Below are 24740 nucleotides of genomic sequence, written 5' to 3' on the forward strand. Positions count from 1 at the left end.
TGGTGGAGCAATTACTCATTATAAAGATAAAAATCAAAAAACGTCCATTTTCACTTTTGACGGTGTATCTCTTTGTGAGTGAAATGCGGCCGTCAGATAAGCCGTCCATATGAACTGTTTATGTTCATGTGTAGGCAATTGGCCTGTTATTAACATACATTGGTTACCTCTAATAAAAACAGCAGTGCATTTCCGCAGTTTTGTATTGTTTCTGAATATCCCCTACTTTTTTTTGAAGAGTATATGCATGTGACAAGGGATTAGATCTTCTGCCTAAAATCATGTAAGCTGCCTGTATCCTGGAAATATTAAATTAAATAGTTTTCTAATGAAGACATGTTACATATCATATTACATTTGTGTGTGATCTTTCATACTAAATGTTGCATTCTACAATCTATGGTTGGCTGTATTATATAGTCATTTTCCTTCTGTTGTGTTGAAATATTTATTTGGGAAGGAATTACGGCCAATTTAAAAGTCACAAGTTTGCAAGGTTTGTAACTAATTTAAAGATATATCTAATGAGATTCTAAGAACGTAACTATAGGTTTTGCCCCCAAAAATATATTTTAAAAAACAATTCAAGACATTTTAAATATCACAAATATTGGACTACATTCTAGAGTCTAGTGTACTACATGTATATGCTAGAGATGGCAAACAGTGTTTTATTTACTTATTTATTGTTTGGGTCTATAATTTTTCCGGGTCACATTGCAACAAATACTTTACAAATGTCATATATTGATAAGTTCTGTATGTGAAATAGTCTGGTGACCTATAAGGGATGATTAACCATTTAGCACTTAGACTGCCCAAAAACACGCTAACTCCTTAGACCATCTGAAACAGCCCTGTCACGTGCATAGCTGTGGCACCCACAAAATGGTCATATAATACAAAAAGCTATTCAGATACATGTACATGTACCTCAAGTGGTTTAAATCCTGGTCTGTTCAGGGATGTGCCAGTATTATATCACCTTTCTCTAATTTTCTTCAAGGAACTGGGGTAGTAAAGGGTTAAGAATATGACTTGTTCATGACAAGATAAAATTTTACAACCTTTCTGGATTGTGCTGATATACTTTACTGTAGATGGGCCATATCTCTTTTATTCAGGTCAAAATAAAGTACAGTATTTGAATTAGGTTGATCAGATATGTTTTTGATTAGTGATGTGATAACCGAAAAACTCTAAAGTTTATACAATTAAATTGTTGTTAGAAAATTTAAAGGTGGAGTCTGTTAGTTTCAATTTTGGCTATATCTCAATGTTGGATTTATCAATGGGCACAGAATTATGAAGAAGATCTATTGTCATCCCACAACCCTATTTAATCCAATTACTGGTAAAAATATATTTTACCAAGATGAAAGAGTTCTAGCCATTTTAAAAGTCTGTGAAAAATAGACACAACGAGATTCCATATTGCATATATCTTTCTAAAAGTTGATTTCCTCTTTTTTTAGATGGAAGAAATTGTAGAAATTTATCGAAATTTATCATCAATAAGCCAACCAACCTTAGCACGAGTTAGATCAAATAACGATCAGTTTTTAGCCGTCTACACAGAATGGACTCAGAGAGATCTTGAAAAAGCTGATAAAACTAACTTTACAAGAAATTACGTTTTAAATGCATCAGATAATTCTATTCTTTTATCTACACCAGCTCAAGAAATAAAGAATGAGTAAGAATAATTTATTTTGATAACACACCCGGAACATGATTTTTATTTTTAATTCATTGACTTTAAGCATTTTCACAAACTTAGTTCAAGAGTTGTTGTCCCTGACTAAAGATATTTGATTGAAGGATATTGCCCTAATATTTACTGTTGAGTTGAGTTTGTTGCTCATGCAGAATAGCTTACTAAAGTGGATTAATGCATGGATTTTTGATAATTAGGTGAATGAGTGTTTATTTTAGATTAGGTACTTTTCAAAAATTGAGTACCGGGTATTGATACATGAAGGTGATTAATGTCTCTTTAATCATTGCTTCATTGCCATTATAGAACTAGCACAGCTTGCATGGATGACTGTTTGTGGTTTATAAGAAAGCCTGACCTGCTCTTGCTATCTGTGTTTATTGTGATAACCTCTAGGTTATCTCCACACCCTGAGTAGGCATAAATTATATTAGATCTGCAAAAACGTCTGTGTCATTTTTAATTTTATGAGCTTGAATCATGATTTTGGGTAGACACTACTAGGTCATTTTGAGACTTTTATATGGTTACTGTTAGATTTTTAAACCCCTGCTCATTTTCTATGGTCACCCTAAAAAAGATAAAATGCCCCTGAAGTTATACACAAGAACTGTAAGATTTTCCCCATCAGCGTTAATGTCTCTGATCCTGTGCATTTTTTTGAACGATATCTAATTTTTCAACACTTCATACATGCTATAATGTAATGATTGATTATTTAACATTTAATTTTAAAAACAAAAAGCTCAATATCAATGGTAAATAATCTCCTGAATTGGATTATGTCGGAATAATCTAACCCAGCACAGCGCTTACAGGTGGCACTGCCACCACTGGCCTGTTTAAGTAATCTGCAGAGGATATCAAAGGCTGTGAAATTTTCAGGTCATCATATCTTTATGAATACTGAATGGAACTGATTCAAATTTCATCAAGTGATGATCAGAAGATTTAATATCCTTTCTTTTTCCATGCAGACAAATACAAATAAATCTTAGGCCAGTGCTTGAAGAAAATGGCTTGACTATGTTTTTTACTGTTCTAGACTATTTAACGTGGAATCACCATCTGGTAAATTTCAAGCTATTTTGAGAAGTTGGACAAATAAGAAAGGTGATGAAAAACAATTTATAGAGGTGAGATCATTCATTCTAAACTATATTTAAACTATGGCTACTATTGATTATGAGAAGTATCATCCACAGTCTTCGACATTGTAAACACGACTTATTGGTCAATTTAAATCAACATTTGATGTTGTTATCTTCTGATATTCAGTAGGCTATTTGAGACAATCGTGTGCCAGAATGCTTTTGAGCGTTATTTGAAAAGAAGCAACTCGATGAACAAGGCTAAACATACCCCACAGGAGAATACTACTGGAATAACCAGATGCGAAGACTGCCATTCACTTTGGACTCTTCGTCTATTTCGCCGAATATAACTGAATAGAAATTACAGTAACGATTGAATGTAAATCAGTTTATATACATTCATATTGTATTATTTTATGCGATGCAAGCCATTTGTGTCAATTTCTAGGTGCCAGAGAAAAGGATTTAGCTCCTTTAATACTCTTTCTGACTTATATGGAAAGTTCATATAGTTAAAGATTTATTTTTTACTTTTGTAGCAGGGTTGAACGAAACACCAGGTCGTAGGTTCAGATTTTATTAACAGGTGAAACTCTTTAGCGTAATGAGGATGAGGATAATATAAAGATAAGAGTAATCTATAAAATAGAAGTTAATAAATCAATATAATTCTAATGTAGCACTCTATAAAATACAGCTACATCTGGGTTTTTTTAAATCTAGATATGGAACAATGATGGAAAGGTGAAGAATTTTGATATTCTAGCCAAAGAAAAACATGGGAAGATCAACAACAAAGATGGTAAGTAAAGTATTTTAATATGTAAAAAGCTTTGTTTAATAAAAAAAACAAGCAAAAGAACTATAAAAAGAAAAAAAAATTATATGAACATACCTCATATAATTAGGAAAATGATTTATTGCTATTTGAAAAAAAAACCTGATCAGTTTGAGTGTCTTTAAAGATGTATGTTTTGATCAGTTGACCATTGTCAAATCCTTATATATATAACACACAGTGGACATTATAAGGCTCTTTTGAGCCATCCTGAGCCTGGGGGGTTGGGATGGCCTAGTGGTCTAGAGTGCCACGCTTCGCCCTCTAACTGGCCAGTCACATCTGGCTTGCGGTTGTTGTTTCGATCCCTGGTGTGAGCGTATGTGGCTTGGCACCTTCTCAACCTTGTGGCTTTACTCTGGATACTCTGGTTTCCTCCCACAGGCAAGACATCTCGTGTGCGCTAAAATAATAAAAGAAAAATGAAAAATAAGACTTGTCTGCGATATCACCTTCGGAGGAAGAGGATGTTAAACACTAAGAACACCAACACATCCGGAGTCCCACTTTATGACAAGCTAAGCTATAGTGAGGTCCCAGTCTATATTCTTTGGAAGTGATTGTTTCTAAAAGCTAATTTATGAAAATTATATTACAGTTAATTTTGGTAGTTTTCAATGGTCATACTCTGAACAGAAATTAGCCTATGTAGCAGAGAAGAAAAAAACTAAAACTGGTAGTTATTTTGATAACAAAGAAGACGAAAAAAAAGATGACATTGTGAAGGTAAGATGCAGTGAATTTTGTCTTAAGTATGGTGTATTAAGTATTACATTTATTATATTTTCAACACTATTATATTTCTTTTCTTTTTACATTTTCACACCCTGTTACATTAGACTGGTTGGTGCATGGAAGTAGTACTTTAAACCTCATTTCATTTTACATTTCCACACTTAAAGGAGCTAAACCTCGAACTTAATGTTTTCCATAAAATTCGTAATTAAAAACCTGCATTAAAATTTAATATTAGTTCATTTCAATCAATACTGATGTTGTTATCTTACCATGAAAATATTTTTGGATCCTAATTTACAAAATATTTAAGGCACATTGAACATTTTAGAATTAGTACATTAGCAGTGTATTCTGTGGTTATGAACAAACCAAAACATATCCTACAAAACAGTCTAGAAATAATTAATAATGACACATTCACAAACAACAATAATAATATAAGAACATGTAGAATGGACTAATAAGCAAACGTAAACGACTGCATTTCAATTTGGACAGTTCACATATTTCACCAATTAGAAATTACAATGACAATTTTAAAATTTGAATACAAAACACACTTTATGTACATTCATATTACCTTAATATGTGCTTTTAAACCCATTTTTGTCCATTTTAAGGTTCCAAAAAATAGAGCCATACACCTTTTAAACCCATTTTTGTGCATGCGTTAACAAAACACACTTTATGTACATTCATATTACCTTAATATGTGCTTTTAAACCCATTTTCATCCATTTTAAGGTTCCAAAGAATAAAGCCATACACACTTTAAACACATTTTTGTGCATGTTAAATAACTCTTAGAATCGGGGTGAACTTGTAGAAAACTTAATTTGATTAAAAATTTCTGTTTATGATAGGGTCACGAACATGATGTGTTAGAAGATTGGGGAGAACAGTTAACAAAGAAAAGTCAACCCATTGTTTGTATATTGGATATTTCTACTGGATCTGTTGATGTTTTGGAAACTGCAGAAAATGTCTCGTGCGGAGAGGTACCTGTCTGAATAAAAATAGAGCACTTGCTGTTGAAGAAAAATATTTCATTCCAATACTTTTATGAAATAAGCATTTTTGGTTTCAAATTTTGAGAGTGTTATTGTGAAATAGATGTGTCATGAGATTGTTAGGATTAGATTGTACTGTTTATATGAATTTTAGTTTGAATCAACAGACCTGTCATCTATGCCAGCCAAAGTTTGATCCCATGTTTGTTTGGGAAGTAGGGTTGCTTGCTTAATCTAATAGTTTATAGCTGTGTTTACACTTGATCGCGATACGCCTACCATACTCGGTACCATTCCAGGCAGCAATAAAATTCAAGAAATTGCACCGTTTACATTGCTCTACAATTTCAGTCATGGGGGAAAAGTGTCAAAGGATCAAATTTAATACTAGCGCATGTGCAGAAATCCGTACTGTGAACCGCTTTGAGGCAAGATAGCGCTTCCACTACAGACATTTAACTGTGCCGTGCTGAGACCACCTCACTTCAGTGCTCCAGATTGCCACTATTCTCAGTACATATTACAAAAAAAATCTTTCCAGTTCTCGGCACCGTTCCTGGCATGCTTTATAGTAAACAGAGTTTATGTCCACTTTCACTGATTTCCGCTTACTGCTGAAGAACCCATTGCGTGCATGCATTATTGAAGTGATTAAATGTTAGTCCCATAATGCAAGCCAGTTACAGCTCCTGTAACTTTCATCTTTAAACATCATTACATGCATGTTGACTTCTTGCTTTACATTAAAAGTTTCAGTCAAATATTTCTTTCTCTTTACTATAGGTTTTATGGTGTCCCAATGATTCTGGTGTTGTATTTGTTGGCTGGGATCATGAGCCATTTAGACTGGGACTCAAATATTGCACACAGAGAAAGTATGTCAGTTTTATACTTTTTTTGTAAAGTTAATTGATTATTTTTTCTAGAACACCTGATAACTTTTGTTGTGCTTTATATCTATGCTTATGATACCAGTTAATGATACACGTTAAATGTTTTTTGATATATTTTATTTCAGGAGTGGAGTGTATTATTATGATTTTGAAAGTAAAAAAACTGGTAAGATGGAAGATTTTCTAAATGTGTACATTCACTTTGGCTAATAATCATATATTTTGTTTTGAATATTTATTAATCTCATTTTAAAGTTTGTAGTTAGTAATTGATCTCGCACAATCCTATTGCGTTTTGTTTTTTATAGGTTTTCACTACACCAGGATCTGGATTAGTTGTTAAATAACCCATGTTCTGGTTTCTGTAAAGGATTAGCTAATCAGAGGGTCTGTTCATTCAAGTTCTTATCTTGTGGTGCAAGGAACTGTGGGTAGACACTTGTAGTAATACAAAGCAAAAGTTATATTTCCGAATAGTTACTTGGAATGCAGACACTGATTAGTTATTCAAATGACATCATGGCCCAAAAGTCACTATAATGACCCCTGAAGCAACATACCACTGCAACCATTCACATCTTAATGTACTGGAGGCCATCAAGTGAACACAAAAAACGAAACAAAATATAGATCTGTATTATAATCAGATCGGATGTTTAATACTAAAAGATTTTTGTGGGTTATAAAGAATTTTATTTCGATCAAACAGATCAATTGTACCAAATTCTACAATTATTATTGCAATTTTTACAATTTTTCCAGTTTTACTTAGTGATGAAGGTAGAGCTGTCCATGCTCTTAGTATTAGTCCTGACCAATCAAAATTAGTTTATATGGATCAACCAATAGGAGGCGGTCATAAACAATGTTCACGTTTAATGATGGTAAACAAACTAGTTTTAAACATTCTATCTTTTGGAGGCGCTTATTTTTTAAGCAAACTTTGCATGAATGAATTTAATTCTGGTTAGATTGATATATTGTTTTGCTATGGCTTAGAAATATTCGAAGAGATGATCAGGGTTTTCAGTATAGAATTTCAGCTTGTTTTAATTAATATGAGAGCCATGGTGACTCAGTGAGTATGTTGATGGTTCACCAACTAGATTATACCGGGTTAATTTGATTCAAGTGCTGGACAGGAAAGTTCATAAGGATTTTTCTGGTTGGTTTTGGCTTGGCAGGATGCAGGACAAGGAGTTGAGCAAGGAAATAGTGTATAGTCACTCGGATGGGACAAAAACCAAGATCCACCCATGTATTTATTGCCATTCATGTAAGAGAACTGTTCACAGTTAGAATTCCTGTTAGCACATGGCATGAAAAGCATGAAATACGCCTGTCTTCATTAGTCCAGCTGCCGCAGAAAAATAGAATGTTAACCCGAATTTCATTTGATTTCATTTAATTCAGGTGGACTGGAAGACAAAGACTAGCCAAGCTGTTATAGATATTGTTAATACAATAAAAGGTTTGTAGGATTTAACAAGATTAGTGAAATCTCTCATTGCTATATATCGTACATTTATAATAATACTGTTTCGAACAAGTTATGTACATGTATATGTATAATAATTTTATGAAAGTGCTTTGTCAAAGAATTCCAATTTATGTGCATGTCATCCTTGGTTGGAATGCCAATTTAAAATAACATTCAATACATTTCTGGATGTTAGTAAATTAGGGCTGGCAATCGATCCTGGTTCAAGTATCGATTATTGCCGACCATCCACCGATCAATAATCGATAATATCGGCAAATTATTTTGACTTACAATTGGTTTGATCAATAACAAATTATATGCAAGTTTATGTTGTGATATCATTCTGTATACATGTAGAATTTTTTTCATTTATTTGACATTTGACAATAAAATAATAGGATTCCATAGCAAAACCAACTTCATTTGGAAGACAGAACCGCCACCGCTCGCCATATCTTTGTCGCTTATGACCTGAATAATAATGAGTAAAATGTAGTTATTTCCTCTTCAGACATTTCTTCGCAAGTTCCTTGATAAACTAATAAAGGGAAAGTATGTGTTTGACTTAGAAACAGAAGATGAAAGAAATGTTGAGTCAAAATAAGGGGCACAACTGAATGTTACGTGAATCCATTGGCAGTCATCATGACATAAGATTCCAACATTACTCACCAGTGGCGTCTCGCGTGAAAAAACAAAACGTGTGTGTTTTATTATACTGTTCTGTTTAATTACAGTTCTAGGCCCAAGCACACGTTGCAAAGAATACAGTGATACGGATTATTTTTATGGACTTCTTCTTACAAGTGAAGTACCTATAATTGCACGATAATCGATATTTTAAAACTATATCGATAATCGATTTTCAAAACGCTTACCGACGATTATCGGCAATATCAATATTTTCCGCCAGCCCTATGGTACATGTCATAACGTCACAATATAGAGAATGCTTGAGTTTGTTACACTGATCATTTAAATACCTGGCCAGAGATAGACAAACCATTAAAAAAAAATGTTGCATTTACTAATGAGAGAGTGGAAGCTAATATGAATTACAATATTGTCCAGCAGTGACAGTTATATCACTTGCATATCATGCACACAACCATGAATGTGGCATTAAGGGATATTTAGAGTCTTGACCCTAATTAAAAGGAGAGAAATACTGATATATTCATAATATATTACCAAATTTTTAGCTAGGAATACAGTGACTGTGACAAAATTGAACCAAAAAGATGTTGAAAATGCTATTAATCTCATTTACCAATGATTTCTGTAATGTTCTATACAATTTGTGTCATGTGCATTTGATATTTCTTTCAGCTGGTGGTGATTTTTGTGGAATGTATTTTGATGCGTTTCCAGTACGATGTTGGTCCACTGACAGTACTTACGTTTTTATTGATACAAACAGACGTAGTCAAGTCGTGAGTATTGTCTGTATTGCTACACACAGACCTGTCCCTGCCCCAGGAAAAAAAATCAGGAGTGTTAACATGAGGGGACTTCATATTTTCTTTTGTATGCAATGATTCTATTCACTAATGTAGATAGTATGATGTTTCTTCCGATGGGGGGGGGGAAGGGTTGGATGGCTGAATGGTTTGCCCATGCTCGTTGCATCATGGTTTCGATTCATCAGTTGTACATGACAAGGAGTAGGGTTGCCTGTCCAACCTCGTGGGTTTTCTGCAGGTCCTCCGGTTTTCTCTCACTGCTAAACACCCCTACGTGCAAGCAAATTATTGAAATAAAATTGAACCATATGTTAGTCCCGAAATGACCTAGTTTGTGTTGAGTAGATGTTAAACCCCATTTCTCTCCCTTTTTTTCTTCTGATGGATCTTTAAGTGACTGGACAAGCCTCCACATGTTACTGTAATAAATAGTTTGCATTAATTGATATTTTCTGTGTGCAAGTTTGACACTGATACTGTTTGGTACAGAAAAGTAGGATATTAAAATCCATTTCATTTCATTTCTACACTATAACATTGTTGTTTAGGTCCACTGACATAACGGTGTGTTCCCACTTAGCCGGCAGACTGTTAATCCTTTGATTGATCTTAAAACTATAGTCTGTTTAAAAGTAGTCACTCAAGAACTGTTCACTAGTGTTCAGCGTTAATGAGCTCTTAATCCCTCTTAATAAAATTTATTAACCAACTAATTAATGACATTTTGAACACAGTTCATGCCGGCGTTATGATTTCAAACATGAATTCAATTCACTATATTAATATAAATAGGCCTCGAGTTAAGAAATATCGACAACTTGATACCAGAATTGAACATAACATTTGAAAACACAGTTATTAAATGGCTCTTTAAGTGTAAATCGGTATGGAACAAATATTTCCTATTTAGTGGGGCTGTAAAATGATTGTTATGTTGTAAGGCATTTATTTATAAATTATATAATGCTATTTAATAAAAGTTAAATGTGTAAATTGTAATGCATTTTTTTTTGTGTAAATCATTTAATGTTATTTTATAAATATTAAATTTTATAAATATTAGACTCAAAGGGTTCACTATAACACTGCTGTTGAGGTCCACTGATATTCCCCATGGAAAACAAGTTCCCTATATATTAAACTCCAGGGCGTTACTATTACACTGTTGTGCATATTGACTCCATACTCACAATGGGGTCCTTTAGTATATTAGATTTATTTCTAGGGTGCATTTGGTATAAATGTTGTGAATAAGACTGTTCATCCTATTTCTGCAGGTAAGATATATTTTTTCTAATAAGTAGGGTTATAGCAGTCAAGTGATTTGAATAGTAGAGCTTCTTGATTAAGAGTTTAAGAGCAATATTCAACAATAGGATAAGACCTCCAAGAATTTTGATTAAAATCAGTATCAAAATATATATATTTTTTTAGAGCTTTGTCTATGGCATACATAATAATATATTGTCTATTTCAGGGTCTCACCGTGGATCAGTGAATGTTTTAGATGTTTATAAAGATAAGATAATTCTTAGCTGTTCTTCTCCAAATACACCACATTTTCTGGTAAGAATAGAATAACGAAGGATCGGAAAAGTTTCAAATTACCTGGCATCCCACATACTCCTCGCAGTGTTTTGTTTGATTAGAGCTAATCCCACTACTCACTGCTGTAAAGAAGGCAAATTCTTGTTCTAAATTATGACTGGTCAATAGTCCGATTAACAATACCAAACAGAGCTCCAAATTGGACCAACTATGTTTAGATAACGTTACGTCATGACTCACGATTTTATTATGCCCAATTAACCAGTGCATAGCAGAATATTGCAGAAAAACTAATTGTGTGACAAACGAGGCTATCGGCCTAGATATAATGTAAACAATACTGTTTTGAGTCGAACAACACTTTAACCGTTTTTAATACCTTAAATCACTGTTCAAAGTTTTAAGAAAGGCCCCCCGATTAAAAGAATGGTCATGTTGCTGTGCTTGGGATAGACTTGATTGAACAGGAAGAATAGACACACTCCCTAAAAGGCTAAGTATCAGAAGCTAATCCCGCAATGGCCAGAGAGGGATTTCTCAGGCCATTGCTTCAGGAATATGGGCATCCCATAGCATTTAGTGAGACAGATTCACATCGAAACAAACAGCTTTTTTGATTAGCTAAATTTCATTTAAACAGCTTAGTTTAATCTCACTCATTATTGGCATTGAAGCACCAAGAAAACATGGTTTATCAACTTTCAAGTTGCATAGGGTTGAATTAATACTTAACCATTATTTTGTGAATTATTCTATCATTTTTTTTCCAAACAATTTTTGTGGCCGATTTTAGACACCCATCTTTTGACTTTCTCTTTGTTTTCCAATTTTTAGATCATTGAGTATATATGAATGCCATTTTAACAAAAGGTCTATTTCTGTTCACATCAGTTTTTGTTCGCCATTTAGACGAAACCAGCCCCTTCCTGAGTAAGGTAGTTGCAAAAAAAACTGATCACAAGAACACAGTTTTTTTTCTTGTAGATGATTGGTAACCTCAATTCGAAGAACATAGATGAATCAATAAAATGGAACAAACTGAGTGAAGAGGTGGCATTACCAAATATATCCTATGATCTTACAGTGTTACAACCAACAGTTGATAGAGTCAATACTAATTATGGTAAATAAGTATATTTGCTCATTATATTAAAGTGGTTGTATTGCTTCACCCGTTTTTTTTTTTTCATGCTGAAATGCCCTTCATAGCCCTCAAAAAGCCTAAATAAATTACTGACAATATGAAATGTTTCGATTTGCTGTGTAGTTCCAAAATTAAGCGCAAAAATGTTGTAGCCCCTGAAAAAAATCTTTCTTTACTGCATGAAACTATAAATTAAAATCTTTCATTCCCTATTGCGTTAGAAATCATGATATTGAACAGAAATGTCTTGTCTGTATGCAATATGCTATATTTTTAAAGATTTTCTAAAATGCTAAAATAAAAAAAATCGATGTGCAGCCATGTAGTTCTTCTGAACCATTTTGTATTTTAAGATTCTGCATGTAAGATCTACGCATGTAAGTCTAAGACAATGATCTAGTTCAAAAACATTGTTAGGGGATTCCTGGTGTTGCAAGACAACTTCTTTGTATCAAAACAGGAGTCACATTGAGTATGACACTGCCTCACTGATCAGGAGGTCCCGTGTTCAATGCATAGGCCGAGAAAGTTCCGGAGGATTTTTCAGTCTGTTTTTTCTGGTACAGGACAGGATGGAGGGACTAGCATGGAAAAAAATCGGTTCATTCGGATGGAACGAAAATCTGATGTCCCTTGTATACCACTGGCAGCATGTTAAAGATCCCCTGACAGTTGGAAGAGTAAGCCATGGCGGTGCTGTCAGGACAAAATTTCCCTGATAGCACACTGTATGGTGTATGCACTAACTGTCTTCATTAATCTAGTTGGTGTAGGAAAGTAGGACAGTCATTAAAGCCCATTTCGTTTTTTATCCGCCCACATTTTCATGTGGACGTATATTTTCGTCGCCCTCGTCCGTCTGTCCGTCTGGACGTCTGTCCACAATTGTTTGTGAACAGTCTACAGGTCACAATTTTTATCCGATTTGAATGAAACTTGAAATATAGGTTTACCACCTTTCGATATTGGCATGTATTGGACTGTAACTTCATGGATTATGGCCCCTGATTGTACGAAAAATCACGTTTTTAGCTTGTGAACACTGTAGAGGTCACAATTTTTATCCGATTTTGTTGACACTTGAAATGTAAGTTTATAACCCAAAGATCTCGGTTCCTGTCGATATTCACGCATATTTTACCGTAACTTCCTGAATTATGGCCCCTAATTGTACGGACAAACGGCTTTTTAGCTTGTGGGCCCTATAGAGGTCATAATTTTTATCCGATTTAAAAAAACGTATTATTATATCACCGTTATACCCTGACAGACCGGCCCAAAACTGACAGACAAAATGGACGCCCTTCGTTCTCAAATAGCGTAAAAATATGGTATATCAAGGTTGTGGACCCTATAGAGGTCACAATTTTTATCCGATTTTGTTGAAACTTGAAATGTAAGTTTATAACACAAAGATCTCGGTTCCTTTCGATATTTGCGCATATCGAATTGTAATTTCCTGAATTATGGCCCTTGATTGAAGGAAAAATCACATTCTTTTTAGCTTGTTCTCTATCCATCTCTCGAAAATGTGGGCGTATCCTGCCTGGCAGCTGCTGGTTTGTATAAAAAAATATCTTCTTTTTAATATATCTCCAGGTGAACTAATTTGAAAATGATTTGTACAGAAGATACATTTTCTGCATCAGTTTTTATTTTCTTAATCTCTGATCAATTCTGCTTTGTGATGTTTTTAGTTTGATAACTGAAATTATTTTCTCATTTCAAACAGCATGACTTCTTTGATTTGTAAGAAATATAAAAGTTTCAATTTAAGTACATCTGATGAGTTAATATTTGTTAGGTTCGTTTTTTTTTAAACTCAAATATCCAAATAATCAAACCTACTGTTGGTAAGGTTTATAAATATCATTTTTGCATACCAGTACATTCTTATACTTTGATGTCAGGATTTAAGTGGTCTGATGCCATCTTACAAGAGAGAAACCTGTTTTGTTTTTAATACTAGAGTTTTTTGTTGTATGTGTTGACATTTTTCCCTTTCTGACTCTAATCTTTTCTTTATTTTCAAACTTACAGTCTAAAGAACAGAATACCTTTAAATTTCCTGCAATTCACAAATTATGTTTTTAGCATGGCCAGTGCTTTCCAAAATACTACCTTACAGTCAGTCACACATATAAATCTTTCTCTTAAATCTGCTTACAGGTAACTTAGATTGTGAAAGTATTTTAATTAGCAATAAAGAAAACAGCATATCAAAACCGCCACTTATACTTTTCCCCCATGGTAAGTCACATCAGTCAGAAACAATTACTTGTTCCCTCATGGTAAGTCATATTAAAGGGACTATCCCGATTTGAACAGAGTCTCAAAAACAAAAGTCTGAGTTCGTATGCGCCAAAATATAGAGGAATGGTGTATTTACCCTGCCTCAAAATTTCAGCTCAAAATATTGAGTTGTTTGGACGTGATTGTCAAAAATGCTTATCCGGACACGTAACCCTTTTAAGATTTCTGGTCAATTTTTTCGTTGGGTGACCTGATAATCTATTGGCGTTCCTTTAGAGGTCTATACAGTGAATTACCCATGTGCTGTACTTAATAACGAAAGGTAAATTCCACCTACACATTGTTTTTATAAAATAAAAGTCTGGTTTTATCCAGACACCGCATAATAAAGCTTGGGACACCAGTCACTATTTCCAGATGAAGACTGACTGGTGTAAGTTGTTTGAAAACATATCACAAATATTTAATTAGTTGCTCGGCCCTTAGGTACGGGATATTAAGGAGTTTTCACACAAAATTAAGCAGTTTTATTCTCCAAAATATTATCAGGATTGGCCCCTTAATTGGAATCAATAAGTTATATTTTCTCTTGTGGAAAGTGATGTCAATCAGGGACCACCATATCATATTAGTCAGAAACCATTACTTATAGTCTTCCCTTATAAGTTATATTAGTCAGAAATCATTACTTATACTCTTCCCCTGTGGTAAATTATATTAGTCAGAAACCATTACTTATACGCTTCCCCTATGGTAAATTATATCAGTCAGAAACCACTATGTATACTCTTCACTTATGGTCAGATATATCAGTCAGATACCATTACCTTTTCTCTTCCATTGCTGATTCTCTTTGCTTATGATATGTCCTAATAATAATAATATGTCCTAATAATAGTACTCATATAGATTTACATTTATTTCCTTCCTCGTATTACAGGTGGACCTCATACAACATTTGATACAAGTTTTATGTTGTATGTAGCTGGTTTCTGTCAGTCAGGATATTCTGTTCTATTAGGTAAGTATTTGTTTTTGACTTATAGATGTATACTTGGATTTATATTAAAAATAGATAATAAACTTTTTGATTAATCCCCCCCCCCCCCAACACATAACAAACACCATATAGAGCGTGTTGAGGTCATGTTCTCACTACATATACATAACACACCATACAATCCTGCTATGCTCTTAACACGGCCCCTCCCCTTCGTTACGACCTAAAAAATATTCTGCTATATCGTGTCTGAGTCAGGGTTCCCGCGGTCCTTGAAAATCCTTGAATATCCTTAAATTTAAAATTTCATTTTCAAGGTCTTGAATATCCTTGAATTTCGCGGAAATAGGAAAATATCCTTGAATTTCAGTTGAGATCCTTAATTTTGTTTCAAATGTCTTCAATTCCTTTTAAATATGAGATTATAACGATAGTTGGTAATGTTTTGGTTATTTTTAAGGTGAAAAATTGTAACTTTAGGCTAAAAAATGTTCTTGAAAATCCTTGAATTTGACGTAAATTTATCCTTGAATATCCTTGAAAAAATGCTTGACGAAGCCGCGGGAACCCTGTGAGTGTGGCAAGATATTTTTCAGCGTAGTAAGAGCATGATGTGTCATGGTAGGAATGTGGAGAATGGGATAGGCCACACTTTACTACAAAAGTATGGAACAGTGTAATAAGAATCACTCTTACACATGTATGTAATATGTAGCCATTATTCTCTGTGCTCATTATTGGATGAGGACTGATTGAACGTGGTCTTGACAGGTTGTTATCGAATTTTTAAATACAAAACTGAAGTAAATTTGATGACCATATATATTTTTACCATAAATGATTTTTGTTTGTTTTTAGTAAATTATCGAGGTTCCCTGGGATTTGGTCAAAACAGTGTTAATTCCTTATTAGGTAATATAGGGGATCAGGATGTTAAGGATGTTAAGGTTTGTTCATGTTTCCTGTTTATGTTGCCCAAACTCATTTGTATAGGGGTTTCACTTTTCTAGAAATGTCAATTGATAAAATAGATATCAACTGATAAGTTACTAAAAGAAAAGGAATTTTAAAACTATGCAAACTTTCTAAAAATAGCTGACTGTGTGTAGACAGTGACCTAGTCATACAAAACTTTTAAGTGTTGTCATCTTGGTTAATTGACGACTCCCAGATCTTACATTGTTTGAGAGAGCATAGACAATAATGGTCCTGGGTAACAGATTTTTAATAATGTAAATAATGAATGAGTAGATTTTGTGATTGGCATTTTTTTGTGATGGACATGAGATAATAGACAATAAATGATTGACAAAATGTACGCCAATAAACGTGTATTAGTTTGGTAAAATAATATACAGAATTTCTTACACAGCAAAAAATGTACACTCCTATTTAGTTAAGATTTGTAAAAACAAAAACAGTAGACAATGGGTGACCTTCTTCAGGGTATACAAAGGACATATTTGTTAACTAGGAAATGGTTGAAAAGCACTACTGATCTATTTGTTCTTCATCTTTTTGTTCCTCATCATTTTGTTATTCATCTTTTTGTGGGCAACGATGTTTGAAAAAAAAATCAATACACTACAAATTCAGGTGTGATCGAGATGAAACTTGACACGCTCGTTCCTTGGACAATTGTTCATCAATTAAAGATTTCAATTTTTGATATGACATCACAATTCCAAGATGGTAGCAACGACCTCATGCTCATTTCCTGTTCCATGTAGTACTATCGTACTTGTTAAATTTGGTTTAGCTTATTATGAAAATTGACACACAAAAATCAACATGTCACATATTTAGTAAATCCTTTATCACCTACAAGAAAATCTGAATGAGTCTCGTTTGGAAAAGAAATTAATTAGATTTAACCTTGGTCATTTGTAGTTTAAGCATTTATTTCATATTATAAACCTTGTAGCTTTTCTTTTTGACAGGCAGCGCTTGATGATGTCATCCAGCGAGGACTAGTTGACGGTGATCAGGTTTTTGTCTTTGGCGGATCTCATGGAGGGTTCTTAACAACACATTTAATTGGACAATATCCGGTAGGGTAACGTAATACAGAATTCCATTGAACATCTTGGTCTCACAATTGTTTGCTACTAGCATAGGTCAATTTGATGCAGGATTCTGACCCTGCTTCAGTCTGATGAAATTTGTTAATAGGTTCAAATTATATGACAAATTGTGAACAAATCTTTAAGATTAACAATATTTTTTTTGGTATGTTTATTCTTTAAAAGATGAAATTTAGATTTCTGCCTTAAGTATAAAAGGCGTACTGTACTGGAGAATTAAAAGTAAAAATATGAATGTTGTTATAGAGATTTACTTGAAACCTGTAATATTAAAATGTAAGTTTGCTTTTAGTATGAACGTTTCTCATATTCAGTGGTAATTATGTTATTGTGTATTGTTATTTTTACAGGGATTTTTTAAAGCAGCATGTTGTAGAAATCCTGTTACTAATCTTACAGGTAATATATATTATGATATTTGCAAGGGAAAGAGATCAAGGGTTGTCCCATGGGTAATCATCAATTCCCATGTTTGTTACAATCTGACATGGAGTGTCATTTAAAAATCAAATACAGTATGGTATATGTAAGATGTAATCGAAAAACAGAAAGACTACTAATCATCTGTCAATAAACAAAATTATTTCTTATTAATACATAATGTAAAAGGGTTCTAAATTATTTAAGTAGAAATCAGCAAATTTTCCCCATCCACCGCAACTGTGATATCCTAAGGAAATTATTCTGTAATTCTGTAATGGTTCATTCTTATTTCAAAATAAAGTGCTTATTGGGTTGATCTTATTTCTAGGATTGTGACTAGTCAAAAAACTTAATGATATAAGTGCTATGAAATGAACAATAACAGTTGTCTAAACAGAAAATGATATCCACTTATTCTTTGTGTATGTACATTTTCATCTATCTTGATAGATTAGGCAAAAGTCTATTTATAAATTTTAGTTTCATCATGGACCCTATAATACATAAGGTCCATGGTTTCTTTTGGGGTTTAAAACTGTTGAACAAAAAATCGGTTGTGTCATTCAAAATTTTAAAACTACTTGGTCCTGGATATTATAAATGATTGATTCTAATAAGTTATTATTAATGGGATACACTGAATTTTGATCTTTTTTCTTCTAATTGTGACATTTAAGTGACCCTATGCAATTGGTATTAGCAAATCACAGGAAATACATGTAATTATTAAAAAATAACAAGTAACAAGAGCAGACAGGGGGATGGGACGGGTAGTAGCAGATTTTAAAAATATTCTCACCCTTTTAGGACATCTTGTCTGAATGAATGTTGTGAACTGTTTAAGATTTATTACCCAAATTGATACTGTTTCCATGGGTACATATGTTAGGTCAGATTTGGTTTGTGGTATCTATGAAATTGAAATTGCTCTAGCAATGACGTTTGTCTCATACCTGTAATGTATATTGTAAGAGTTTATATCTCCTCATCCATATGTTAAATGTCTACAGTCTGTCTGATTGTCTGTCCTTTTTATTGTTTGGGTTTTTTTTCTATGTACAGTGTACATATATACTATTCAAAAAAAGTAGGGGATATTTGATTTTTAAGTGTTATTAAAGTCACCTAATGAAACTGACGAAGAAACAAATGACAAAATGAAATGAAGTTCACATTCATCGATTTATTCCAAATGATCGTTAGACTAAGTAAGGCACAGACTGACCATTATAAGGGTAAAATGATACCCGGGGTCAAACAGCAAAGTTACCACAGCATCACAACCAAGTCAGTAACGGGTAAATCCTCCTCTGTTTGCCAAACAAGCATTGATCCGACGTGGCATACTCCTAATGAGACGTCTAAGGTCATTTTGGTCCAGATTGTCCCATTCCTGTTGCAACGCAGCAGCAAGTTCTTGGACATTGGCAGGACGTTGTTGACGTTGACGTAACCTCTGTCCAAGCATGTCCCAGACATGCTCGATGGGGGAGAGGTCGGGACTCAGTGCTGGCCAAGGTAATGTGGTGATGTTCTGTTGTTGGAGGTAACCTGTAACGATCCTGGCCCTGTGACATCTTGCGTTGTCATCCTGGAAGATGAAACGGCGGCCATGACGTCGTGCGAACGGCACAACATGGACTGCCAAGATGTTGTCCCGGTAGTACTGGCCTGTAACACGCCCTGCAACAACATGTAAAGCCGTTCTTCCAACAACAGTGATGCCTCCCCACACCATAACAGAACCACCCCCAAATCGATCATGTCTGATGACGTTAACGTCTTGGAAGCGCTCGTTTCGACGACGCCACACCCTCCTACGTCTGTCCAAAAAATCAACAGTGAACCTTGACTCATCTGAAAACATCACATTGCTCCAGCGTCGATTATCCCAGTGTTGACGATCCCTACACCAACGACGTCTTGCCTGAATGTGATGATCTCTCAAACAAGGGATCACGCGAGGACGTCGGGCGCGAAGGTGACCCCTATGCAGTCGATTCCGAATCGTCTGGCCACTCACTCTCACACCAGTGTCTGTTTGAAGACGAGCGCTGATCTGATTTGCTGTGATGACACGATTTCTCAAGGCCAAGGTACGGATAAATCGATCCTGGGCTTGAGTTGTCGCCCTTGGTCGACCTGAGCGTGGTCTGTCCTGTACAGATTGTGTATCACGGTATCTGGACCATAGCCTGCTTATGACAGACTGAGAAACATTCATCGTCCGCGCCACAACCGCCTGTGTTGTGCCGATCTGTAGCATGCCAAGGGCACGTAACCTTTCATTTTGGGTAAGCCGACGCATATCAAAATTTGTTTTCTGGTCACTAAAACAATTAAACTGATGTTTCCACCCTGGAATTCAATGCCACAATGACTGTAACATTCAAAGTCAGAGTCGTGCAAATCTTGGGTTGGACCCCCATGATGATCCCAAGCATCACATGCATTCCATGCGGTAGCTATTGGTGCGTTTGGGCGTCACATGTAACTGGAAATGTTTCTTCGGTTAGGTTCTATAGTGACTTTTTTCGTAGTCATTTGCATAGTTTAGTATTATGCCCCCAAAATCAAATATCCCCTACTTTTTTTGAATAGTATATATAACATTTTTCACCTATCCATTATTTTCACGTTTATCACCATGTAAATATTTTTAAGAATATATATATATATATATAATATGCCATAATAAACATGTACCTTTAGTGAGTTGTTTATAATATATTTGTAGCTATGTTAAATACATCAGATATTCCAGATTGGTAAGTCAAATTTGCTTAAATTTTTAACCATCTAAAAATATCTTTGGGAATTCAAAAAAAATTGTTTGTATACCCTTTACAAAGTCTTTTTATACGCCCCCATTTTCATGTGGACGTATATTGTCGTCGCCCCTGTTAACACTCTACAGGTCACAACTTTTAACCGATTTCAATGAAACTTGAAATATAGGTTTATCACCCTAAGATCTCGGTTCCTTTCGATATTGGCATGTATCGGACTGTAACTTCATGGAATATGGCCCGGATTGTACGAAAAATCCCGTTTTTTGCTTGTGAACACTGTAGAGGTCACTATTTTTTATCCAATTTAGTTTAAACTTGAAATGTATGATTATAACCCAAAGATCTCGGTTCCTTTCGATATTCGCGCATATCGGAACGTAACTTCCTGAATTATGGCCCCTGATTGTTACGAAAAATCGCGTTTTTAGCTTGTGGACCCTATAGAGGTCATAATTTTTATACCCCCTACATTGAAATGTGGTCGTATATTGTCGTCGCCCCCGTCCGTCCGTCCGTCGGTCTGGCGTCCACAATTGCTTGTGGACGCTCTAGAGGCTAAAGTTAATATCCGATTGACTTTAAATTTATACACAGTGTGTAAGGTCATGAGTCGAAGACGGCTATTCATTTTTAGCGATTTTCAAGGTCATAAGACGAAGATGCCTATTGATTTTCAGCGATTTCCGATAATTACTGCCAGAGTTATGGCCCTTGATCACTTAAAAAAATCTTGTGGACGCTCTAGAGGTCAAAGTTAATATCCGATTGACTTTACATTTATACACAATGTTAAAGGTCATGAGACAAAGAAGCCTATTGATTGTCAGCGATTTCCGATAATTACTGCCAGAGTTATGGCCCTTGATCACATCAAAAAATCTTGTGGACGCTCTAGAGGTCAAAGTTAATATCCGATTGACTTTACATTTATATACAGTGTTTAAGGTCATGAGACGAAGAATCCTATTGATTTTCAGCAATTTCCGATAATTACTGCCAGAGTTATGGCTCTTGATCACTTTGAAAAATCTTGTGGATGCTCTAGAGGCTAAAGTTAATATTTTTAAATTTATACACAGTGTTTAAGGTCATAAGACGAAGAAGCCTATTGATTTTCAGTGATTTCCTTTAATGACTGTCAGAGTTATGGCCCTTGATTGCTTTGAAAAATCTTGTGGACGCTCTAGAGGTCAAAGTTAATATCCGATTGACTTTAAATTTATACACAGTGTTTAAGGTCATGAGACGAAGACGTCTATTCATTTTCAGCGATTTTCAATAATTACTTCCAGAGTTATGGCCCTTGTTCACTTCAAAAATCTTGTGGACACTCTAGAGGCCAAAGTTAACATCCGTTTGACTTTAAATTTATACGCAGTGTTTGTGGTCATAGGGCGAAGAAGCGTATTGATTTTTAGCAATTTCCGATAATTACTGCCCTTGATCAATTTAAAAAATCTTGTGGATTCTCTTGAGGCTAAAGTTAATATCCGATTGACTTTAAATTTATACACAGTGTTTAAGGTCATGAGACGAAGAAGCCTATTGATTTTCAACTATTTCTGATAATTACTGCCAAACTTATGGCCCTTGATCACTTGTGACGCTCTAGAGGCTAAAGTTATCATCCAATTGACTTCAGATAATTACTTCATGAGTTGTTACTCTTAATCAGATTTTAGTGTATTATAAATGTTTCATTACCCAAAAAAGTAAAAAATATGCGACAACACTTGTTGACTGCCGGACGATTTAGCTGCTGTGGGCGTATGTTTTGTTGGCTGGCAACCTATCTTTATCCGATTTAAAAACCTGTATTATTATATCACCGTTAAACCCTAAGGACGTCTGAGTTTGAATTTTGTGAAAATCGCCCCTAAACTGACAGACAAAATGGCTGCCGTTCGTTCTCAAATAGCGTAAAAATATGGTATATCAAGGTTGTGGACCCTATAGAGGTCACAATTTTTATCCGATTTTGTTGAAACATGAAATGTAAGTTTATAACCCAAAGATCTTGCTTCCTTTCGATATTCTCGCATATTGGACCATAACTTCCTGAATTATGGCCCCTGATTGTACAAAAAATTGCTTTTTTAGCTTGTGGACCCTATAGAGGTCATAATTTTTATCTGATTTAAAAAACCGTTTTATTATACCACCGTTACACCCTAAGGACGGCTGAGTTCAAATTTCGTGAAAATCGGCCCAAAACTGACAGACAAAATGGCCGCCCCTCGTTCTCAAATAGCTTAAAAATATGGTATATCAAGGTTGTGGACCCTATAGAGGTCACAATTTTTATACGCCCACATTTTCATGTGGACGTATTATGCCGTCGCCCCTGTCCATCCGGACGTCCACAATTGTTTGTCGACACTCTACAGGTCACAATTCTTATCCGATTTTGACGAAACTTGAAATATAGGTTTATCTCCAAGAGATCTCGGCTGCTTTCGATATTGGCATGTATCGGATCGAAACTTCATGGATTATGGCCCCTGTTTGTACGAAAAATCACATTTTTAGCTTGTGGACACTATAGAGGTCACAATTTTTATCCGATTTTGTGAAAATCGGCCTAAATTTGACAAACAAAGTGGCCGTCGTTCGTTCTCAAATAGCGTAAAAATATGGTATATCAAGGTTGTGGACCCTATAGAGGTCACAATTTTTATCCGATTTTGTTGAAACTTGAAATATAAGTTTATAACCCAAAGATCTCGGTTCCTTTCGATATTCGGACATATTGGACCGTAACTTCCTGAATTATGGCCCCTGATTGTACGAAAAATCGCGTTTTTAGCTTGTGGACCCTATAGAGGTCATAATTTTTATCCGATTTAAAAAACTGTATTATTATATCACCGTTACACCCTAAGGGCGGCTGAGTTCGAATTTCGTGAAAATTGACAAACAAAATGGATGCCGTTCGTTCTCAAATAGCGTAAAAATATGGTATATCAAGGTTGTGGACCCTATAGAGGTCACAATTTTTATCTGATTTTGTTGAAACTTCCTGAATTATGGCCACTGATTGTATGAAAAATCGCGTTTTTAGCTTGTGGACCCTGTAGAGGTCATAATTTTTATTCGATTTAAAAAAACGTATTATTATATCACCGTTACACCCTAAGGACGAATGAGTTCGAATTTCATGAAAATCGGCCCAAAATTGACAGACAAAATTGAAACTTGAAATGTAAGTTTATAACCAAAAGATCGTGATTCCTTTCGATATTCGCGCATATCGGAACGTAACTTCCTGAATTATGGCCACTGATTGTATGAAAAATCGCGTTTTTAGCTTGTGGACCCTGTAGAGGTCATAATTTTTATCCGATTTAAAAAAAAATATTATTATATCACCGTTACACCCTAAGGACGGCTGAGTTTGAATCTCATGAAATCGGCCCAAAACTGACAGACAAAATGGCCGCCCTTCGTTCTCAAATAGCGTAAAAATATGGTATATCAAGGTTGTGGACTCTATAGATGTCACAATGTTAATCCTATTTTGATGAAACATGAAATGTAAGTTTATAACCCAAAGATCTCGGTTCTTTTCGATATTTGCTCATATCGGACCGTAACTTCCTGAATTATGGCCCCTGATTGTACGAAAAATCGCGTTTTTAGCTTGTGGACCCTGTAGAGGTCATAATTTTTATCCGATTTAAAAAAACGTATTATTATATCACCGTTACACCCTAAGGACGAATGAGTTCGAATTTCATGAAAATCGGCCCAAAATTGACAGACAAAATTGAAACTTGAAATGTAAGTTTATAACCCAAAGATCGTGGTTCCTTTCGATATTCGCGCATATCGGAACGTAACTTCCTGAATTATGGCCACTGATTGTATGAAAAATCGCGTTTTTAGCTTGTGGACCCTGTAGAGGTCATAATTTTTATCCGATTTAAAAAAAAATATTATTATATCACCGTTACACCCTAAGGACGGCTGAGTTTGAATCTCATGAAATCGGCCCAAAACTGACAGACAAAATGGCCGCCCTTCGTTCTCAAATAGCGTAAAAATATGGTATATCAAGGTTGTGGACTCTATAGATGTCACAATGTTAATCCTATTTTGATGATACATGAAATGTAAGTTTATAACCCAAAGATCTCGGTTCTTTTCGATATTTGCTCATATCGGACCGTAACTTCCTGAATTATGGCCCCTGATTGTACGAAAAATCGCGTTTTTAGCTTGTGGACCCTGTAGAGGTCATAATTTTTATCCGATTTAAAA

The 24740-nt window shown here is 34.7% G+C and overlaps 1 protein-coding gene across 2 annotated transcripts in view; it reads left to right on the forward strand.

The window, feature by feature from the left end:
* LOC126827457 (acylamino-acid-releasing enzyme) overlaps nt 1–24740 on the forward strand; it is a 41531-nt gene that overhangs the window by 1422 nt on the left and 15369 nt on the right. The window contains exons 1-20 of one of the 2 annotated variants that reach the window (XM_050556803.2): nt 372–496; nt 1476–1696; nt 2763–2853; nt 3535–3613; nt 4248–4375; nt 5251–5385; nt 6181–6272; nt 6416–6456; nt 7053–7174; nt 7704–7761; nt 9103–9206; nt 10462–10513; nt 10714–10802; nt 11769–11907; nt 14098–14178; nt 15122–15202; nt 16040–16128; nt 17122–17232; nt 17616–17664; nt 20426–20456. In XM_050556803.2, the coding sequence (XP_050412760.2) occupies nt 1476–1696; nt 2763–2853; nt 3535–3613; nt 4248–4375; nt 5251–5385; nt 6181–6272; nt 6416–6456; nt 7053–7174; nt 7704–7761; nt 9103–9206; nt 10462–10513; nt 10714–10802; nt 11769–11907; nt 14098–14178; nt 15122–15202; nt 16040–16128; nt 17122–17232; nt 17616–17664; nt 20426–20456 (1793 nt within the window). In that variant the 5' untranslated portion in view covers nt 372–496. Of the gene's footprint in view, nt 1–371; nt 497–1475; nt 1697–2762; nt 2854–3534; nt 3614–4247; nt 4376–5250; nt 5386–6180; nt 6273–6415; nt 6457–7052; nt 7175–7703; nt 7762–9102; nt 9207–10461; nt 10514–10713; nt 10803–11768; nt 11908–14097; nt 14179–15121; nt 15203–16039; nt 16129–17121; nt 17233–17615; nt 17665–20425; nt 20457–24740 lie in introns of those variants that run through there. The other variant, XM_050556802.2, reaches the window with a different exon arrangement.

Source organism: Patella vulgata, chromosome 7, assembly GCF_932274485.2.
Source record: "Patella vulgata chromosome 7, xgPatVulg1.2, whole genome shotgun sequence".
In the NCBI taxonomy this organism is placed as follows: domain Eukaryota; kingdom Metazoa; phylum Mollusca; class Gastropoda; family Patellidae; genus Patella; species Patella vulgata.